General features: G+C 45.3%; 1 protein-coding gene across 2 annotated transcripts in view; it reads right to left on the reverse strand.

The window, feature by feature from the left end:
• Nucleotides 1-17,384, reverse strand: part of gfra2b (GDNF family receptor alpha 2b) — a 74,755-nt gene that overhangs the window by 15,066 nt on the left and 42,305 nt on the right. The window contains exons 4-7 of one of the 2 annotated variants that reach the window (XM_018732929.2): nt 15,372-15,786; nt 1,294-1,346; nt 1,016-1,156; nt 341-516 (exon numbers count right to left, since the gene is read on the reverse strand). In XM_018732929.2, coding sequence (XP_018588445.1) covers nt 341-516; nt 1,016-1,156; nt 1,294-1,346; nt 15,372-15,786 — 785 coding nt within the window. Of the gene's footprint in view, nt 1-340; nt 517-1,015; nt 1,157-1,293; nt 1,404-15,371; nt 15,787-17,384 lie in introns of both variants that reach the window. The other variant, XM_018732928.2, reaches the window with a different exon arrangement.

Below are 17,384 nucleotides of genomic sequence, written 5' to 3' on the forward strand. Positions count from 1 at the left end.
ACCTACTTCCAAGAAAAGGGGCATTTGCACATTTATGCACAGTTATCTGTCCTATTCTATTTTTAGTGCTTTAAAAGCTGTAAATAGTTTCCCACCCCAGAGTAAACCCTGCTACTACATATGTCTGCATCCATTGAGGTGATCAAAACATCTGAGGGCTACATGCTGCAGGTTTTAGTATGTATTTCAATTGAGGGCATGGTTACAACTCTAAAGCCACAGGAGGAGGTGTTTTATTTGGAGCCTGGCTTTGTTGGGACAATGGAACTCAAGGGGGTATTAAATGAGCACACCCTATGGCCTTCAGGCAGAGGACATGCCCACTCCAAAGCTGGAGTACCTCAAGGCTGGCGCAGTCTGAGAAAAGACAGCCATTGGCATCAGGTCCAAAGAGGGCAGGGGTTGATGCAGAGATGATTGTTGGTCCAATGAAAGTCCTTGGTGAAGGAGTGGCTGGCAGAGGCACGGGGACCAGGCTGGGATCAGAGCCATACTCAAAGGCTTGAATGGCATTTCCTACATTGAGAAGAAAAACAGATACAACTGTGGATTTTGTTGTGACAGCAAACCTGACAATGAGGTGATGGGAACTACAAAGTTTTGTTTTCTTGTAAGGGTTAGTGTCGTTTGTCTATATTGGTGTAGGTAAATACAAGCTTCTCACTGACAAAGGCATAATATTAAAACACTTTTCTCTACAGTTCAGCAGTAATATCTATGGTTCACCAAAGTTCAGCTGATTAAATTCCTTGTAAAAAATATATATTTTATGCAAATATATATTTCATTTAATACATTCTTTACAAAGCGATATAAACCTGAGTAAGAATGTCACAGCAATAAAGGAGTCTAGAGAGAAACAAAAATTGAGAGATAAATGTTGAGATTGTGGGAAAACACTGAAAGAGATTCCTTGAGTGGCCGTCTGGAGGCCATACCCATTTCCAAGCTCATAGCCCCACCCACAGCCACACCAAGTGACAGCACTGCCATTCCCTAGGCAGTGCACACTTACTTAAGCAGGTGTTTTCCCGGAAGTCTCTAAGAAAGGCCATGCATTCCTCTTCCTGATTGCCACTGCCCCGACACGTGCACCACGGTGAGATGGTGAAGTTGGTGTGACTCGCATCCACATAGTTAGGTGTCATGTCAGTCCCTGCAGGATACCAGTACACAGAGAATGGAAGAGCAGTTAGTGAGTGCATCAAGGCTCTGTTTCAGAGAACCATACATTTCTACCAGATATGTCAAACAGAAGGCACTACAGCAGTCTCACTGTGTGGGTCTGCTTACCAATGACGCCGACATACGAAGCCAAACATGCCTGGTGGTTATCATTGGGGCAGCTGGTGATAGAATGGACAGTCATTTCACAGTTCATGTGGAAATCTGCCAGCCTTGACCTGTTTAGGGAGAAAACATATGACTGTGCAGTGACTGCAGTTTGAAAGACATGGTCTTGGCAAGTCAAAAGTATAGAGTTCACTGCCACATGGCTTATCATTATACCATTACTGACCACCATAGACCTGATTATTTTCTTCAAGGCTGCTGAAAATACAAGGTTTACTGCAATACTTATAATGATTTATCCATTTATGCAGCGGGGTAATTTTCATTGTACCACTTCAGGGTAATCACCTTAATGAAGGGTACTAGTGGGGTAAAGCCCACATCCTTCTACAAAGTGATGCAGCAAATGACTAAATTACCTTCTGTCAAACAAAACCATAAAAAGCATGTTACCCTTCATAGTGGGTTATATATGATTTCATGCCTTCATTAACATTTTAATAAAACCTTTTCAGTCATAAAAATATTTAGCAGAACTTTAGTCAGTCAATATGTGTGAATTTTACATGGTCTGTGGTTAAAAATTACAACAGACCATTCAACTGGAACATCACAGAAACCATTACATTTAGCAGATGCTTTTTTTCAAAGCAACTTCCAATGAACTCTATTTAGTGTTACTAGCCCACATACCTTATTCACCAAAGTGACTTACACTACATACAATGGATCACTCATCCATATAGCAGTGGAACACAATATTTCTGTCATTCACACACTATGGGTGGACCTAAACAGCGTGTCTTTGGACTGCAGGAGGAAACCCACACACACACGTGGAGAATATGCAAACTCTGTCACACAGAGTGAGCAAGGACCAAACCCATGTCTTCTCACACCACCCAGGGTACTGTGAGACAGCAGTACTATTCACTGTGCCACCTGTGCTGTTTTAAATATTTAGTTTAATTTAAAAGAAATTAAATATTTAACCATTTTCTCAAAGAGCTTTTCAGAAGAACTTCCAATAAAGGAAATGGGTGTAAAATAGAGAGGTTTGTAGTATGAAAGGAAGATATTGTTTATAGACTTGTGACTCAGTCAAAGCAGACGCTCAACTGAGTCACCATTCCCCTGTCTGTCCACTCGTCTTATCGAGCTGCAAGTATGCCTTCGGTTAATTAAATGGTGAAGCACAGTGTACTTAATTAACCAAATTAATCATGTTACGTGTTGTGAAGTGAGGAGCAAGAGAGCGCAAAAATGCAACCTGGAGTGGAAGTAAATAAGGGCTGAAAATGTTCTGTGAGCCTATTCACGTGAGACAGTTAATTTGCTGTGTTAAACGGAGCTAGATGAAGGGGCAAGTCGACCCACTCGGAGGCACCTCCCAGAGCAATAGGAATGCAAATACACACTGTTTCCTATCATACACTCTTACCCATTACACACAGTGTCAAAAACTGAATCCCATTTCACACAGTCTTTTCTATTATGCAGACTCTTACCTGTTATACACACCATTTCCTGTTACAGACTGTTTCTCTTTATATATCTTCAGCTGCCAGGTGCCTTACTCTTCCAGCTCTGCTGAACTTTATCACTGTTTTTGTAACTGTCCTGCTCATATCTCTTGTTCAGCACTCTGCACTGCTCTACTGAGAAGAGTGCTCTGTAAAAATAAACTCAATTGAACTGAAATGAATATGCACCATTTCCCGTTAAACAGACTGTTTCCTGTTATACAGAGTGTTCCCCATGATAAAGACTTTTTCTCACAGAGCTCACAGATTTCTGCTATATGCACTATTTGCCATAACAAATCAAGTTCTGCTTTGTTAAAAACAGTCTGGGCAGTTCCACAGTGTGCTCTCATCTGTCTTCAGGGTTTATTCATTCATCATGGGTCCTGGGGCAAGAGACTAAGTTTCATCATTCATTGGGATTATTCAGCTTGGTTTATCCATCAGAATTCATTTGTTTTCCTTCCTGAGAGAAGAGATTAAGTTGTTCTGTTCATCTGAAGTCATTTAAGTTCTTCAAGCAGGTGGCTAACTCATTTCATTGATTCATCTGGGATCATTCATGAGGACCATCTTTCTTGATACATTTATTAAGACCAACATTCTTATTTTGTTCATTAAGACCATCTTTTTTGGTTCATTCATTTAGGTTCATTCATTAAGACCAGCCTTCTGGGTTCTTTGCATTCTTTTATTGGGACCATTTTGCTGGGTTATTTTTTCTTGGTTCCTCAAGCTAGAGACTAATTCCCTTTGTTCATCTGCAGTCATTCATCTGGGTCGATTTCTCAGACAATTGACTTACTTTTTTTTCCATGTTTTATACAATACTGTTTATGAAATGGCATCTGAGATTCCCATGTTAATGCCTATTAGAGTATGATAAAAATTTGTGGCAGTGTGTAGAGACGCTACACAGAAATCATAGCATTTTTGTTAAAGTATGGGTGGCCAGGTTCAGACTACTCTGGAAATCAGAATGAATGTCAGAAATGGTCCACTTTGCAGTCCCTGCAGTTTGATTATGACCCATTATTGCTATGTTTCCTTTGTTGCGAACTGCTGAGTTTGACCTGGATGGCAAAGTGCATGTCACTCATAACGGCTCTTAGCAGTCCCACTTCAGAGTGCTGGTCTCGAGGAGAGGCTGAGTTTATAGACATTTACATTTATTTAGCAGATGCTTTTCTCCAAGTGACTTTCAATGAACTCTGTGTAGCGTTATCAGCCCACACACCTTATTCACCAAGGTGACTTACACTGCTAGACACACTACTTACAATGGGTCACTCATCTATAGATCAGTGGAACACACTCTCTCTCTCACTCACACACTGTGGTGGAACCTGAACAGCATGTCTTTGGACTGCAAGAGAAAAATGGAGCAGCTGGAGAAACCCCAGATAGACACAGGGAGAACATACAAACTTCGCACAGACTAAGCAGGGATCAAACCCATGTCCTCTTGCACCACCCAGGTGTTGTGAGACAGCACCGCTATTCACCATGCCACCCTAGACATAGAATTCAATGCCTGTGAATGCCTTATGCTCCATTTTCAATGTGACTGTTTCTGAGTGTATCTATATTTAATGCCTTTTGTTAAATAGTGACCTGTGAAGCCTGATTAAATAGGTAATTCAGCACACAGATGTACACCAAAGGGTAAATCAGGGGCAGTAGGTGGCATAGTGGTTCAAGTCTTTGAACTCAAAGGACCTGGTTTTGAATCCCACCTCTTGTTGCAGTATCCTTGATCAACGTTCTTACCCTGAAGCGATACAGTAGGAATTACCCTGCTGTATAAATGGGAAATTATTGTGACTTAGAGAGAAGCATGATAGGTGAATAAATGTAAATTATGAGCTTTGCCCAATGAGCAGCATGTGCTATATTGGTTATAGCATTATAATAGGAAAATTCTGGGTTTCAATCCATATTCCTGCTATAGTATCCTTATTCAAAGTATTTTTCCAGAACTGATACTTCAGGAATACTCTGCTCTATAAATGGTAAATCCCTACAAATTTAATCATCTAACACTGTTATGCATGTAGCCCCCACGCAGTTTGTTCCCATGTGTGGTTGGATGTTTGGGGTGGAAAATGGTTATATAAATATGCAGGGGGTTATGGTTTTGTAACGTGATATTTTTTGTTGTTCCTGTATTGTGCGTTTTCTTTGGTGTTTGTTGGTGGGAGAGGTGTCATTTAGGGACTGCCCAATCAGTGCTGATGGGGAAAGTGCTTGCGACCTTGTGGGGCAGGATGTTCCGGGAGAGAAGGGGAAGAAGACGGAGTAGGAAGAGAGTTGGAACACCGCGTGGGGAGAAAGGGGAGTTTTTTGAGACCGGGCGAGGAGAACGAGCCGGTTTGGGTTCGTTCTCGCTCGGGTGTTTGGGGAGAAAAAAACGGCGTGAGCAAGACAACCAGCCGGCGTGCAGTCAGTTAGGTTTGAGGAGTTTAATGGAAAGAGGGGGAACGGCGCACGTGTGGGAGACACCGCGTTGCACCAAGTTTTTTTTTTTCGGAGTTGTGGGGCAGTGGAAGTGTTAGGGTTTGGCCAGCACGACTGGACCCGGAGAGAGTGTCGCCAGGACTCGCCATCATTGCTCCACCCTCGCTGAAGAGAGGGTGGATGTGAGGACAGGTCGCTGTCGGTTTCCTGCACCGCATGAAAACCGTGAGTAACGGTGGGAATTTCCCTCGGTGGTGGACAAGGAGCTCCAGACTAAAGCGCACCAACGAGATGACGGTACCAGAGACTGAGTCACAAAAAAAAAAAAAAGAGAAAAAAACCCGGGCACAAAAAAAGTGTTTGTTTTCTTTGTTGGTGTGAATAATGCTTACTCGTGTGGGGGTGCGGTGGCGCAGTGAGTTGGACCACAGTCCTGCTCTCTGGTGGGTCTGGGGTTCGAGTCCCGCTTGGGGTGCCTTGCGACGGACTGGCGTCCCGTCCTGGGTGTGTCCCCTCCCCCTCCGGCCTTGCGCCCTGTGTTACCGGGTAGGACGCTAACTGGGCCTCTCCTCACCCTAGCGAGAGTCATACCCCGCAACTGGGGAAGCAACAGTACATGCATCCCAAGGTTGTGTTGTAGACACCACCGATTCACCTCCCATGCTAGTAATATTAAAAAACCATCAGAATTGAGTGGGTGGGCTACATGCATTTTGGACAAGGGTTTAAAATAAATAAAGATTAACCATAACAAAGGAACTCAGGACACAGTGATTGTGAGGATGAGAGTTATCATTCTGGAGGCTGGCAATACACTATTTTTCTATATTGCACTTATAGAGTGGTTAAGGTAACGGTCATGTCTGTAGGCTACTCTTTGTTTGAGTGCGGGTGACCTGCACTCCATTCCCTTTGATGAAGAAGCTGGCCAGTTCCATTTACATTTATTCATTTAGCGGACGCTTTTCTCAAAAGTGACGTACATCTCATAGAAAATACAATTTGTGCATTACCTTAGGAGAAACAGACATAGCTGCAGATTTCTGACTCTTAAGTGCAGTTAGTTTTTTTGGCCATATGCACCGATGTTCATCAAACAAGTAGCTGCATAAAACTTTACCAGAATTTTGCCAATTCCTAATCACCTTCTTAGTATTTTTTTTTGAGATACATACAAACATTTACATCACATTTACAGAAGTATCTGCCCTGGTGCATTCACTTTCAACAGAATCAACATGGCAGGGAAGTGGAAGTCTGTAGTCAGATCTGTTCCATATTTATTGGCTGCGCTAACGCTGCCCACGGGTCTTGCAGAAAGGGTCCTGGGGTTGGTTCATCACTAGAATGGTTATGTGGTGACAACTCAAGGGGAGGAACAGGAAGAAGTGTCTGGTGAAGCAGCTGATGTGGTAGGAGAAGTGGGTAAGAAGAGATGTGACACATGAATATGAAAATGAGCCAAATCTTGTTTGAAAGGGAGTAGATGCCTCTAACCGCTAATATGACGACAGCCATGAGAGAAAGCGAGGCACTGTGGGGGATGCTCATCGGCGGCTGTGTAATGGTGCTGGTCCTTGGTTCAGTGAGTAGATTTTACCAAGTCTGACACGGCTGCTTCACTCTTGGCTTGGCCACTGTCCTGGCTGGGCTGGGATCCCACATGGATACACTTTAGCAACCCAGTGAAGATTGTCTTGTTGGTCTTGGTGTGGTTCCAAAAAAACAAAAAACACTTCCTTGACACTTTTTCTCCAAAATGCCTTATAGCAATGTACCTATTTATATACCCAGGCAATGTTTACTGTGCAAATTTAAGGTAAGTACAGCAGGTGGGACCTAAACCTATGACTTCTGGATCTAAAGACAGCAGCACTCACTACAAAGCCAGTTGCTGCTCCCCCATAATGCATCTGTTCTCCCTGTTCCTTCCTCTCCTGCAACCTATGCACATGTCTTGCAGAATTCTCTGTATTAATTAAATGATTTGTAAATCACCCTTACTGCACCCCCACCTCTTCCCACCCCAAACCGAACCCCCAGGGAGCTCTTATTTAGCATACAGTTATCTAATTAAAAACTCACCTGAAAAGTAAAACACTGCACCAAAACTCTGCACATTTTTTACTAATCAAGTCATGGTAACTTGTCCTTTGGATGTAAGGTATCAGCATGAAATGTCAGACCACAAGATCTTATCATTTTTCCACTACAACAAGATGGGCAACAGGATGGTTATGGAATTACAACATTACAGTAAAGGTGAGGTGTTTCAATCTCTTTTTGTTGTACCTTTGAGGACACTTTCTGCTAGATGTTACATCAGCACAGATCCAGTTTTTGAAATTTGTAAAAAATATTGTGAAGGCTGAAACCACTAAAAAAAAAAAAAAAAAAAAGATTTCCTGGGTAAGGCCAGATGGATATAAGCCAGAGGGGTTTCACTGTGGTTGACACGGCACCTGTCTGGAAGTGTCTGTTTATCGCATGGGCTTGGACCCTGATGCACCAAAATGTAAACGGGTTCACGAAGTGTAACATCTGCTACTAACTCGGATGGGTTCCATTAAGGTTTCACCATCTGTGCAGAGGAGCTGCCAGTAATGTAATAATCACAGCATCATGGTCATATTAACACTGTCTGATATTCACCTTTACGGTCATTGCCATCCAAAGGAACTTACTCTCAAACCTGTCTATAGCTGGATATTTACTGTAGCATACAGCTGCACACAACATGTGGTGTAGGGGTTAGGCCCACTGGCTTTTAATTGAAGAACCTAGGTTTGAATCTCCTACTGCAGTACTCTTGATCAATGTGGGTAAATCAGGGAAAGCATCTTAGGGCACAAACCTGTCCTTGTCAGCTAAAATAATAATATTTCTTTGGAGCAGCTCAGACTTGAGTCCTTTTCTCAAGCTAGTCAGATCTGAGCCACTGGCTGATGGTTCCAAATTCAAATCCATACCAACATTATTCTGTTGAATTCCTGTCATAAATTTCAAGTTGAGCTGAGATAGATGCTTTGGATAGACAAGTCTTCAAGTAAATAAGACAAGTGCAGAAGCATCTACTGGAGAATTGAAGGACCGCAGCGCATGAGAGCAGTTTATACTCTGACAGGACAGCTTTCCGGAAGGTATCTGGTTCTGTTTGAACCCTTCAGCTACAAAGGCAAGTCCCCTGCCTATCCAGCTAAGTTTAGTTCTTTCAGAAATTCCTCTACCACCTGCTTACCTCCAGCAGGAAAAAACAAACTACTGGTTCACAGATAAGATCAGACAGCCAAGTCAAATTACTTTATGTCTTTATTAATATAACATTCAAGCACTTGACACAGCAAACATCACTGCCACCCCACAGCGACTGAGCTATTTGGGTGTAGGTTTGAAACCTGCTCTGTCTTTGTGGCGTTTACATATTGTTAGTGTGTTTGCTCTAGTTTCCTCCCACAGTCTAAAATCATGTAGCTTGGATAGATTGGTGATGCTAAATCACCGGTAAGAAGGTGGGGGGTGCAGCGGGGTTGGCTGGGTCCTGCTCTCTGGTGGGTCTGGGGTTCAAGTCCCGCTTGGAGTGCCTTGTGATGGACTGGCATCCTGCCCTGGGTGTGTCCCCAACCCCCCCAAGCCTTGCACCCTGTGTTGCCGGGTTAGGCTCCAGCTTGCCGCAACCCCGCTTGGGACAAGTGATTTCAGTTAATGTGTGTGTGTATGTGTGAGTGAGTGAGTGAGTGAGTGAGTTTATGCACATGTGGCTACCCTGAAACGGATTGGTGTTCCATCCAAGGTATACTTCCCTCAACCTTGCACCAAGTATAAGGCCAGGACAAGCAGTTAACAAAAATAGATGGATGGATGCATTACTGAAGCAGCTCTGGTACCCTGACATTTACACATTAATTTTACAAATGCTTTTTTTCCAAAGAGACTTACCATAATAATTAACTAATATTTAATGGACACCTTTATTCAGTGTGACTTACAATGTTAGTTACACTACAGTAAACACTCATTTACCTACCTACACAGCAGAGCAATGTAACACACAGACACAGAAACACATACACAATAAGGGCAAATTAGAATCCACCGGAGACACATGTCTTTAGACTGGGAGTGGAAACTTTACTACATTACTGTATTTAGCAGACATTTTCTGCAAAGTGACTTCCAATGAACTCTATGTAGTGTTATCATCCCACACACCTTATTCACCAAGGTGACTTACTCTGCTAGATACACTACTTACAATGGGTCACTCATCCATACATCAGTGGAACACACTCTCTCTGTCACTTGCACACTATGGGTGAACCCAAATGAATACATGTGAAACCCAGATGAATACTAGGAGAACATAAAAAGTCCACACTGAGACTAAATGGGGATGAAACCCACATCCAACCACACACCACAGGTGTTGTGAGAAACCAATACTATTTACTATACCACTATGCTGCCCTTAAAGCTCAATGCTGTAAAAAAAAAAGTCTGTTCCTAAGGCATGAACCTACAACCTGCAACTCCTTGATGCTTTCTGTCTGCCAAGCTGGGCTGTTTTCAAAAGGGAAGAAATGACAAGAGAGTCCTGAATAGGAATTTTGAAAACAAGAGCTGTGGTGGTTGAGCGACATCATGCTCTCCCTCCTGACAGATGCTCCAGTCTTTCAAGAACACACACAGGTCTTAAATCGTCCCGGCTGGTGTGGCGCTTCATCTTCAGAACGAGACAGCCACCGGACTGACAGTGTGTTTATGCTCAATGAAACAGCAGCTGGTGACTTTGATAGAAAAAGCAATGCTAAAGACGAAACGAGATGAGCTGAGCCGGTGGCGGATTAGATTTCAAAGAAGATGCTGTGTTAAGCGAAATGCAACGTTTGTGGAAGCGGCCTGCGGGCCAACGTTTCTGCTTCTGAATCTTCTTATATCCATATCCTTATAACATCCCAATCCTTATAACCATTGATTTCATCATGGGGGGACATGTTGGCTAATTATCGCAAGAGGGATTTTCCATGCTGTTTATAGGAGTAACCCCTGTAGTGTTTGTCTTTGCTCTTACACATAAAAAGACATGAAATCACATCTTGAGTGAACTGCCAGCTCCTCACAGAACAAACCTGTTGCACAGCATGCATAACTGAAGAACACAGGTGCTCCGAGGCCTCACTTAACCTGGAGCTAAGACATCCCACGGTGTCGGCTTGGTTGCTGCATACTTTACCCATAGATGTGGGAGTCTAGCCTTGTTTAGAGTTAAAAAAATGATGCAGCCTCAGCACAATGCCTCTCTGATGTGGTGGGCTGGAAAGGGCCTTGAAAGGGGGGTGCATCTAGGCAACAGCCCTTACAAAGATGTATCTTCTCGTACTGCTGCACTGAAATGAAGCACTGAACCTCTCGTTTGCCACAGCACAGAGACAAGGCCAAGAGAAATCTCGGAACTTGCAGGAATACAGCATCGTAATTTAGCATTTTACACTCCGGTTCTGCCAAATGTATTAGCTTCTCCCATGTCCCATGAGCTTCCTGGCTCTGATCCTAATGGAGATGCCTATAGGTTCATAAGCCGTAACTGCCCCTACTGTGTGGGGTGGAGGTGGAGCTCAAGAAAGCCAAGCCTTCACTAATGTCACAACCTGTCATTGATAACCCATAGCTAACCCAAGATAACCCAGAATTAATTAATGAACCCACGGTGCTTCACACATCCACAGTTATGGCTGGACAGTATTAAAACATTCACACAATTAGCATAGTGCAGCTTAATGTATTTACACATCAAATCTAAGTTCAATGGGGCAACAAACACATCTTGCAAGAATTCAGTGATTCACACACCTTTACTACCTCCAGTTAAATTTCTTTGAGATTTACCAGGTCTTAATGCAGTCTTAGCACCCCAAACCCTAAACTAATTTGGTTTTGTTTATTTACGCTTAATGAACTCCTGCAATTGGAACATCATTGTCACGCCCTTATCTGCCAGTCCCTCAGTGACACCTGCGGTTGATCAAAGGGAGCCAGCATACAAAAAGGGCAACTTGGAAGCTCATCAGTGTGGAACCTCACAAAGAGACACCACAGCACTTTGTTCTTGTTTGCTTCCATGTTCCTCTTATTATTGCATCCCTGGTTATCGACTCTTCGCATTGTCTTGTTCATGATGATTCTTGTTATACTCCTCTGGACAACGTTCACTCCTCAACTGATCTTCACCTGTTCTTTGACCACTCTTTTGACTGACCTGCATTAAAAGCCTTACAAGCACTGCACTTGAGTCTGTTGCTCAAATGCCACCGGTCACTGTGACAGAAGGTTTTGCCTTCATCGTGGGCTCAGCGGAGCTTGGCTGCTTGTGCAATGCAGTAGCAGCGCAAGGCACGCTACTGGGAGACTACAAGCAGTCCCTTACACAGATTGAAGGGACGCTCAGTGAACTGGTTTTGGCATTCCAGTCCTTTGGGCTCCTCTGGTCTACAAAGGAGAACCCCCTGAGGACAACGTGCTCTCTGGCACTCCGAGTGTCCCACTACCGGACACAAGCATCACCATCCCCAAGAGGTGCGACAGATTGCCAGATCATTGCCAGGGGTTCCTTATGCAGCGTGAACTGGTGTTTTCCTGCTCTCCCCAAATGTATCGGACAGACGAAGCCAAAATTGTGCACCCGGTTGCCCTTCTCACCGGACCGGCGCATCGCTGGATGACAGCGGGCTGGTGCAGCCGCGTTAAGTCCACTTACGGTGACTTCAATAAGAAATTCGAAGCTGTCTTTAATCACCCCCTGTTGGTGCGTGCTGCCAGCAACTGCCTGTTGTGTATTCAGCAGGGTAATCATACCGTGGCCAAGTATGCATTGGAGTTTTGGACACTGGTTGAACAAAAGGGATGGAATGCCACACCTCTCCTGGCCTGCTTCTGCAACAGGCTCCAGCCCCAGCTCCAGAACAACCTGGTGTATCGTGGTGAGGAGTGGACTGTTGACCACTTTGTGGACATGGTAATAGCCGTGGACAACCTCCCCCATGAGCGTTCCTCGAGGCACTGGACAGCTTCCCCAGCCTCCCAGGAGGAGCTGGAGCTGATGCAGATTGGACAGGGCTGGTTGGGCCCTGAGGAGAGATGACGCCACCTGCAAGACCACTTCTGCCTTCACTGCAGCGCCCCGGGTCACTTCTGCTCTGCCTGCCCAGTGCATCCCGGCCGAGAAAGTCCCTCAAGATCCCAGGTTAGTCCCTTGTGCTGTCCAGGGCAGCTAACAGTACCACTGCTCATAGCCTGGAGGGGGAACCGAGTGCAAACCCCTGGTATGGTAGACTCGGGGGTAGCTGGGTGTTTTATGGACACCGCGTTCGCCCAGGTGAATGGTATTCCTGAGTAGCATTGTGACATAACGTTATGGGTAAGCACAGTGAACGAGCAGCCCTTGGGCTCAGGTGTCGTAGACTCGTGTACTGAAGCCATCCATTTAACGGTCGGAGCATGCCACCATGAGGATATGGTATTTTTTCTCATTCGAGCCCAGGAAACTCCAGTAGTTCTAGGTTGATCCTGGTTGGTACACTGTGACCCAGTGTTACGTAGGAGGGAGTTGGTGTCATGGGGAAACCAGTGTGTGCGTTCATGCTTACACCTTCTGTGCCGGGCCACCTCGGTAAAGGGGGTGATTGGAGAGGTTTTCAGCAAGACCTGAGCAGCAGAGCTTCCTTGTCATCGGCTATGGGATTGTCAATCGACCTCTTACCTGGGACCCCTCCTCCCAGAGGGTGCGTGTACCCTTTGCCCTGCTGGAACAGAAAGTGATGTGGGATTACATCACGAAGACTCTGCAGGTAGGGATTATCAGGCCATCCACATCACCAGCCTCTGCGGGTTTCTTTTTCACAGGTAAGAAGGACAAGGGCTTGCATCTGTGCATCAATTATTGGGGGTTGAACGTTATCACCGCCCGGCACCCACACCCGTTGCCATTGATCACTGCATCCTTAGAAAGAATCCATGGGGCAACGGTATTCATCAAACTGGATTTGACCAACTACTCTGATCTACAACCTCATTTGCATCCGCCAGGGGGACGAATGAAAGACCGCCCCCACCTCAGTCCATCCTAGGGTCTGGTGGACTCTCTCCCTCTTGCAGTGGCGCTTCTGGTGGTTCTCCATGCTGCATAATGTTAGAGATTATATTGAAGATTGTGTCACAAGCTTCTAGGCAAGGATCCTGATGTTGAAGCCCTCGGAACTGCTGGAACCACTGCCTATACCCTCCCGTCCTTGATCCCATGTGGCAGTGGATTTCCTGGTCAACCTCCCCATGTTAGACAGTAAGACCATAATACTCACCTTGGTGGACCGCTTCTCCAAGGCTCGCTGCCTGATTCCACTCCCCAAGCTGCCAACCACCTTGAAGATGGCCAAGGTCCTTTTCCACCAGGTGTTCCAGCTGTACGGCTTACCCGAGGACATCGTCTCGGACCGGGGCCCTCAGTTCACATCGAGGCTGTGGAGGGCCTTCTGGGCCAGGGTAGGGGTCAAGGTAAGCCTCACATCAGGCTACCACCCTCACGCTAATGGCCAAGCCGAGTTCCTGAAGTAGGACATCTCCCAGTACCTGTGCTCCTACTGCGCCCAGAAGCAGCATCAGTGGGCCCGGTACCTGCCTTGGGCTGAATATATGCTCTGTCCCATACTGCCACCTTGTTTCTGTGGCAGACCTCTCCTAGCTCGGTTCCGGCGGTGAACAACTGGCACCAGGAGAGCGATGAGATGTGGCAGTTGGTCTGCGACCACCTTAGAGTGACCATAGCCCAGTACAAACAGCAGGCGGACCAACATTGGTGGACCCTAGCGTTTGTGCTCGGGCAACATGTCTGGCTCTCCACCTGGGACCTTCGGTTACACCTGCCCTCAAAGAAACTCACCCCCCGGTACATTGGCCCATACAAGGTACACTGCCGAGTGACCCTGTCACCAACAAGTTCCAGCTGCCTCCGGGAATGCAGGTGCACCCCACCTTCCATGTGTCCCTCCTCAAACCGTGCAGGACCACTCCCCTTCAGCCATCCACCAAGAGTGCTCCCCCGCCCTCCGGTGCAGGCCGATGAGGAGCCAGCCTACATAGTGCAGGCCTTGCTGAACTCTTGATGCCGGAGAAGGGCGCTGCAGTACCTGGTCGACTGGGAGGGCTACGGCCTGGAAGAACAGTCCTGGGTGAGCGCTCGTAACATTCTAGACCCTGATCTGATTGCCGCCTTTCATAGGGACAGGCCGGAACCTCACCCCTGGGGACACCCTCCTTCCTGGTGTAGCGTGGCTGGAGCCGCTTGTGAGAGGGGGGGTCCTGTCACACCCTCATCTGCCAGTCTCTCAGAGACAGCTGCTGCTGATCAAGGAAATCCAGCATAAAAGGGCATGCCGAAAGCTTGTCAGTGTGGAACCTCACAAAGAGACACCGCAGCGCATAGTTCCTGTTTGCTTCCTTGGTCCCCTTGTTATTGCTTCTCTGGTTATCAACTCTTTGCCTTGCCTTGTTGGTGACAGTTCTTGTTATACTCCTCTGGACAATGTTAGCACCTCGACTGACCTTCGCCTGTTCTTTGACCACTCTGTTGCCTGACCCACATTAAAAGCCTTAAGAGCACTGAGTCTGTTGCTCAAATTCTGCTGGTCACCATGACAAACATGAATTCATACTTATTCATGCTCAATTTTGATTAGTTGTTTAATTCCTGGAAATCATGCACACATACCATACATGACAGACCACAAAGGTGAAATCCAAAAATCAGGAGTCATTCTGAAGTGCTAGAGCTTTGTGGAAAAAAAAATTAAAAATTATAAAATTGGCAGTGCAGGTAACGTGAAAGTGTTTACAATTAAGACAGGAAGTTTGATATACCTGGATGTCAATTTAATGGTTTATTTAACTTTTTCCTTGAATTAAAACGGAAAGATTCCCTGAAGGTTTTAAATATGTTTGTTTGTGTTTGCGTTATAACAATTATAAAATTTCCTCCTCAGTTCATTAACTCATTACATTTATTTTTTTTTTTTTGGCTGATTTGGCTGAATGTGCACAGAAATCGCTTACCTGCAGAGGGGATCAGATCGACAGGTCCTGCGTAGTTCCAGGCAGTTGGGCTTCCCACGCTCCTCGTACGAGCATGCGGGCACGATGGTCTGCCGTCTGCGCTCAGCGCACGCTTGATCACGGCACGGGCAGAAGAGCAGGCGGTAGCTGTGCTCCGATGGCACGCGGTCAAGGAACTGGCGCAGTGCCTTGTGGCAGCGCTTGCGGTTGCAGGGCTCAGCACCTATTGGCAGACGTCCAGTCCCACTCCCTGTCCCGCCACCAAACACGCCTTTCGAGCACACAGAGATGTAGAGTGAACGCATCTTCTTGCAGGTGTCGTTCAGGTTGCAGGCCTTGGCTGCATCCAGACAGGGGTTGCATGGCTTCGATGAGTCTGCACACGGGTTGCTTTTCACAGCAGCTGAATCCATTCCTACCATGAGGGGGCAATAGAGATCACACAGTGTTCAAGAACTATTTACATATATATTTATGCAGGATACATAATTTCATGTACAGTTAACCTTTGACTAAAGCCCCCCATTTATTGGGGTCATGCAACTTACCACTCATTCTAATGTATTGTATTTTTGATTTTTTTAAAAATCATTTTGATATGATAGGAAGCTTAGTAAGGAAAACAGGCACAGAGAGAAAAATTACCGCTAATCTTAATGAGAGGGCTGAGGCTGGTGCAAAGAATATTATAAATTCTTCCAATTCCGTGTTTCCAAAATTATTATTTTTTTTTAAAGTTAGAATGTCATAAATTAGAGCATAAATGGTGTTCAACTAAGCTGCACGTTTATAAAGTAGCCTGGTCCGATTGTCTGAAAAATACAGAAAAGCACTTTTTAATGCCAGATCCAAATACTATGCAAAGTTAATTCAAAATCCTTTAAAATATTTAAATTTGCTAATTATTTGGCCAGTTAATCACCACCTTTTTCTTTCTTTCTTTCTTTCTTTCTTTCTCCCTCACCTATGGTCATGAACTCTGGATCATGACCGAAAGAATGAGATCGCGGATACAAGCGGCAGAAATGAGTTTCCTCCGCAGAGTGGCTGGGCGCACCCTTAGGGATAGGGTGAGGAGCTCAGTCACCCGGGAGGAGCTCGGAGTAGAGCCGCTGCTCCTCCGCATCGAGAGGAGCCAGTTGAGGTGGCTCGGGCATCTGTTCCGGATGCCTCCTGGACGCCTCCCTGGGGAGGTGTTCCGGGCATGTCCCACTGGGAGGAGGCCTCGGGGCAGACCCAGGACACATTGGAGAGACTATGTCTCCCGGCTGGCCTGGGAACGCCTTGGGGTTCCCCCAGAGGAACTGGAGGAGGTGTGCGGGGAGAGGGAAGTCTGGAGGACTCTGCTCGGACTGCTGCCCCCGCGACCCGGCCCCGGATAAAGCGGAGGAAGATGGATGGATGGATGTCTCCTTAGACTCCTATTCAGTACTGACTGATCACAAATTCATCCCATGTGTAACATTTATCAACTTATTACTGACCAAAAAATACACCAGGCACGAGCTGTAAACACTGTGAAAGTGAGATCAACTAAGGCAGTTTCAGACTCCAATTCTGTTTAGATGCACTTGACTGGTAGGCACCGGTCACATTTCAGAGAAATTTTAGAAAATAATATTATTTAGAATATATAGTGTAACTTATTATTAGTATTATTAATATAATTATTAGTATTAGTAATACATAGTATTAACTTATTAGTGTAACATATTATTTAGAAAATATAGTGTGTGAGTGACACAAAGAGAGTGTGTTCCACTGATGTATGGATGACTGACCCAGTCTAAGTAGTGTATCTAGCACTGTAAGTCACCTTGGTAAATAAGGTGTGTGGGCTAGTAACAGTACATAGTATCCATTGTAAGTGGCTTTGGAGAAAAGCATCTGCTAAGTGAATAAATGTAAATGTAAAACAAATAAATCAAGAAAATCACTGAAAATGAAAGAAAACCGAAATGCTTGCTTTTCCGAAAATTTTTGACTTTAGTGTTTATAAAAAAAGGAGCCACT

Source organism: Scleropages formosus, chromosome 6, assembly GCF_900964775.1.
Source record: "Scleropages formosus chromosome 6, fSclFor1.1, whole genome shotgun sequence".
NCBI lineage: Eukaryota > Metazoa > Chordata > Actinopteri > Osteoglossiformes > Osteoglossidae > Scleropages > Scleropages formosus.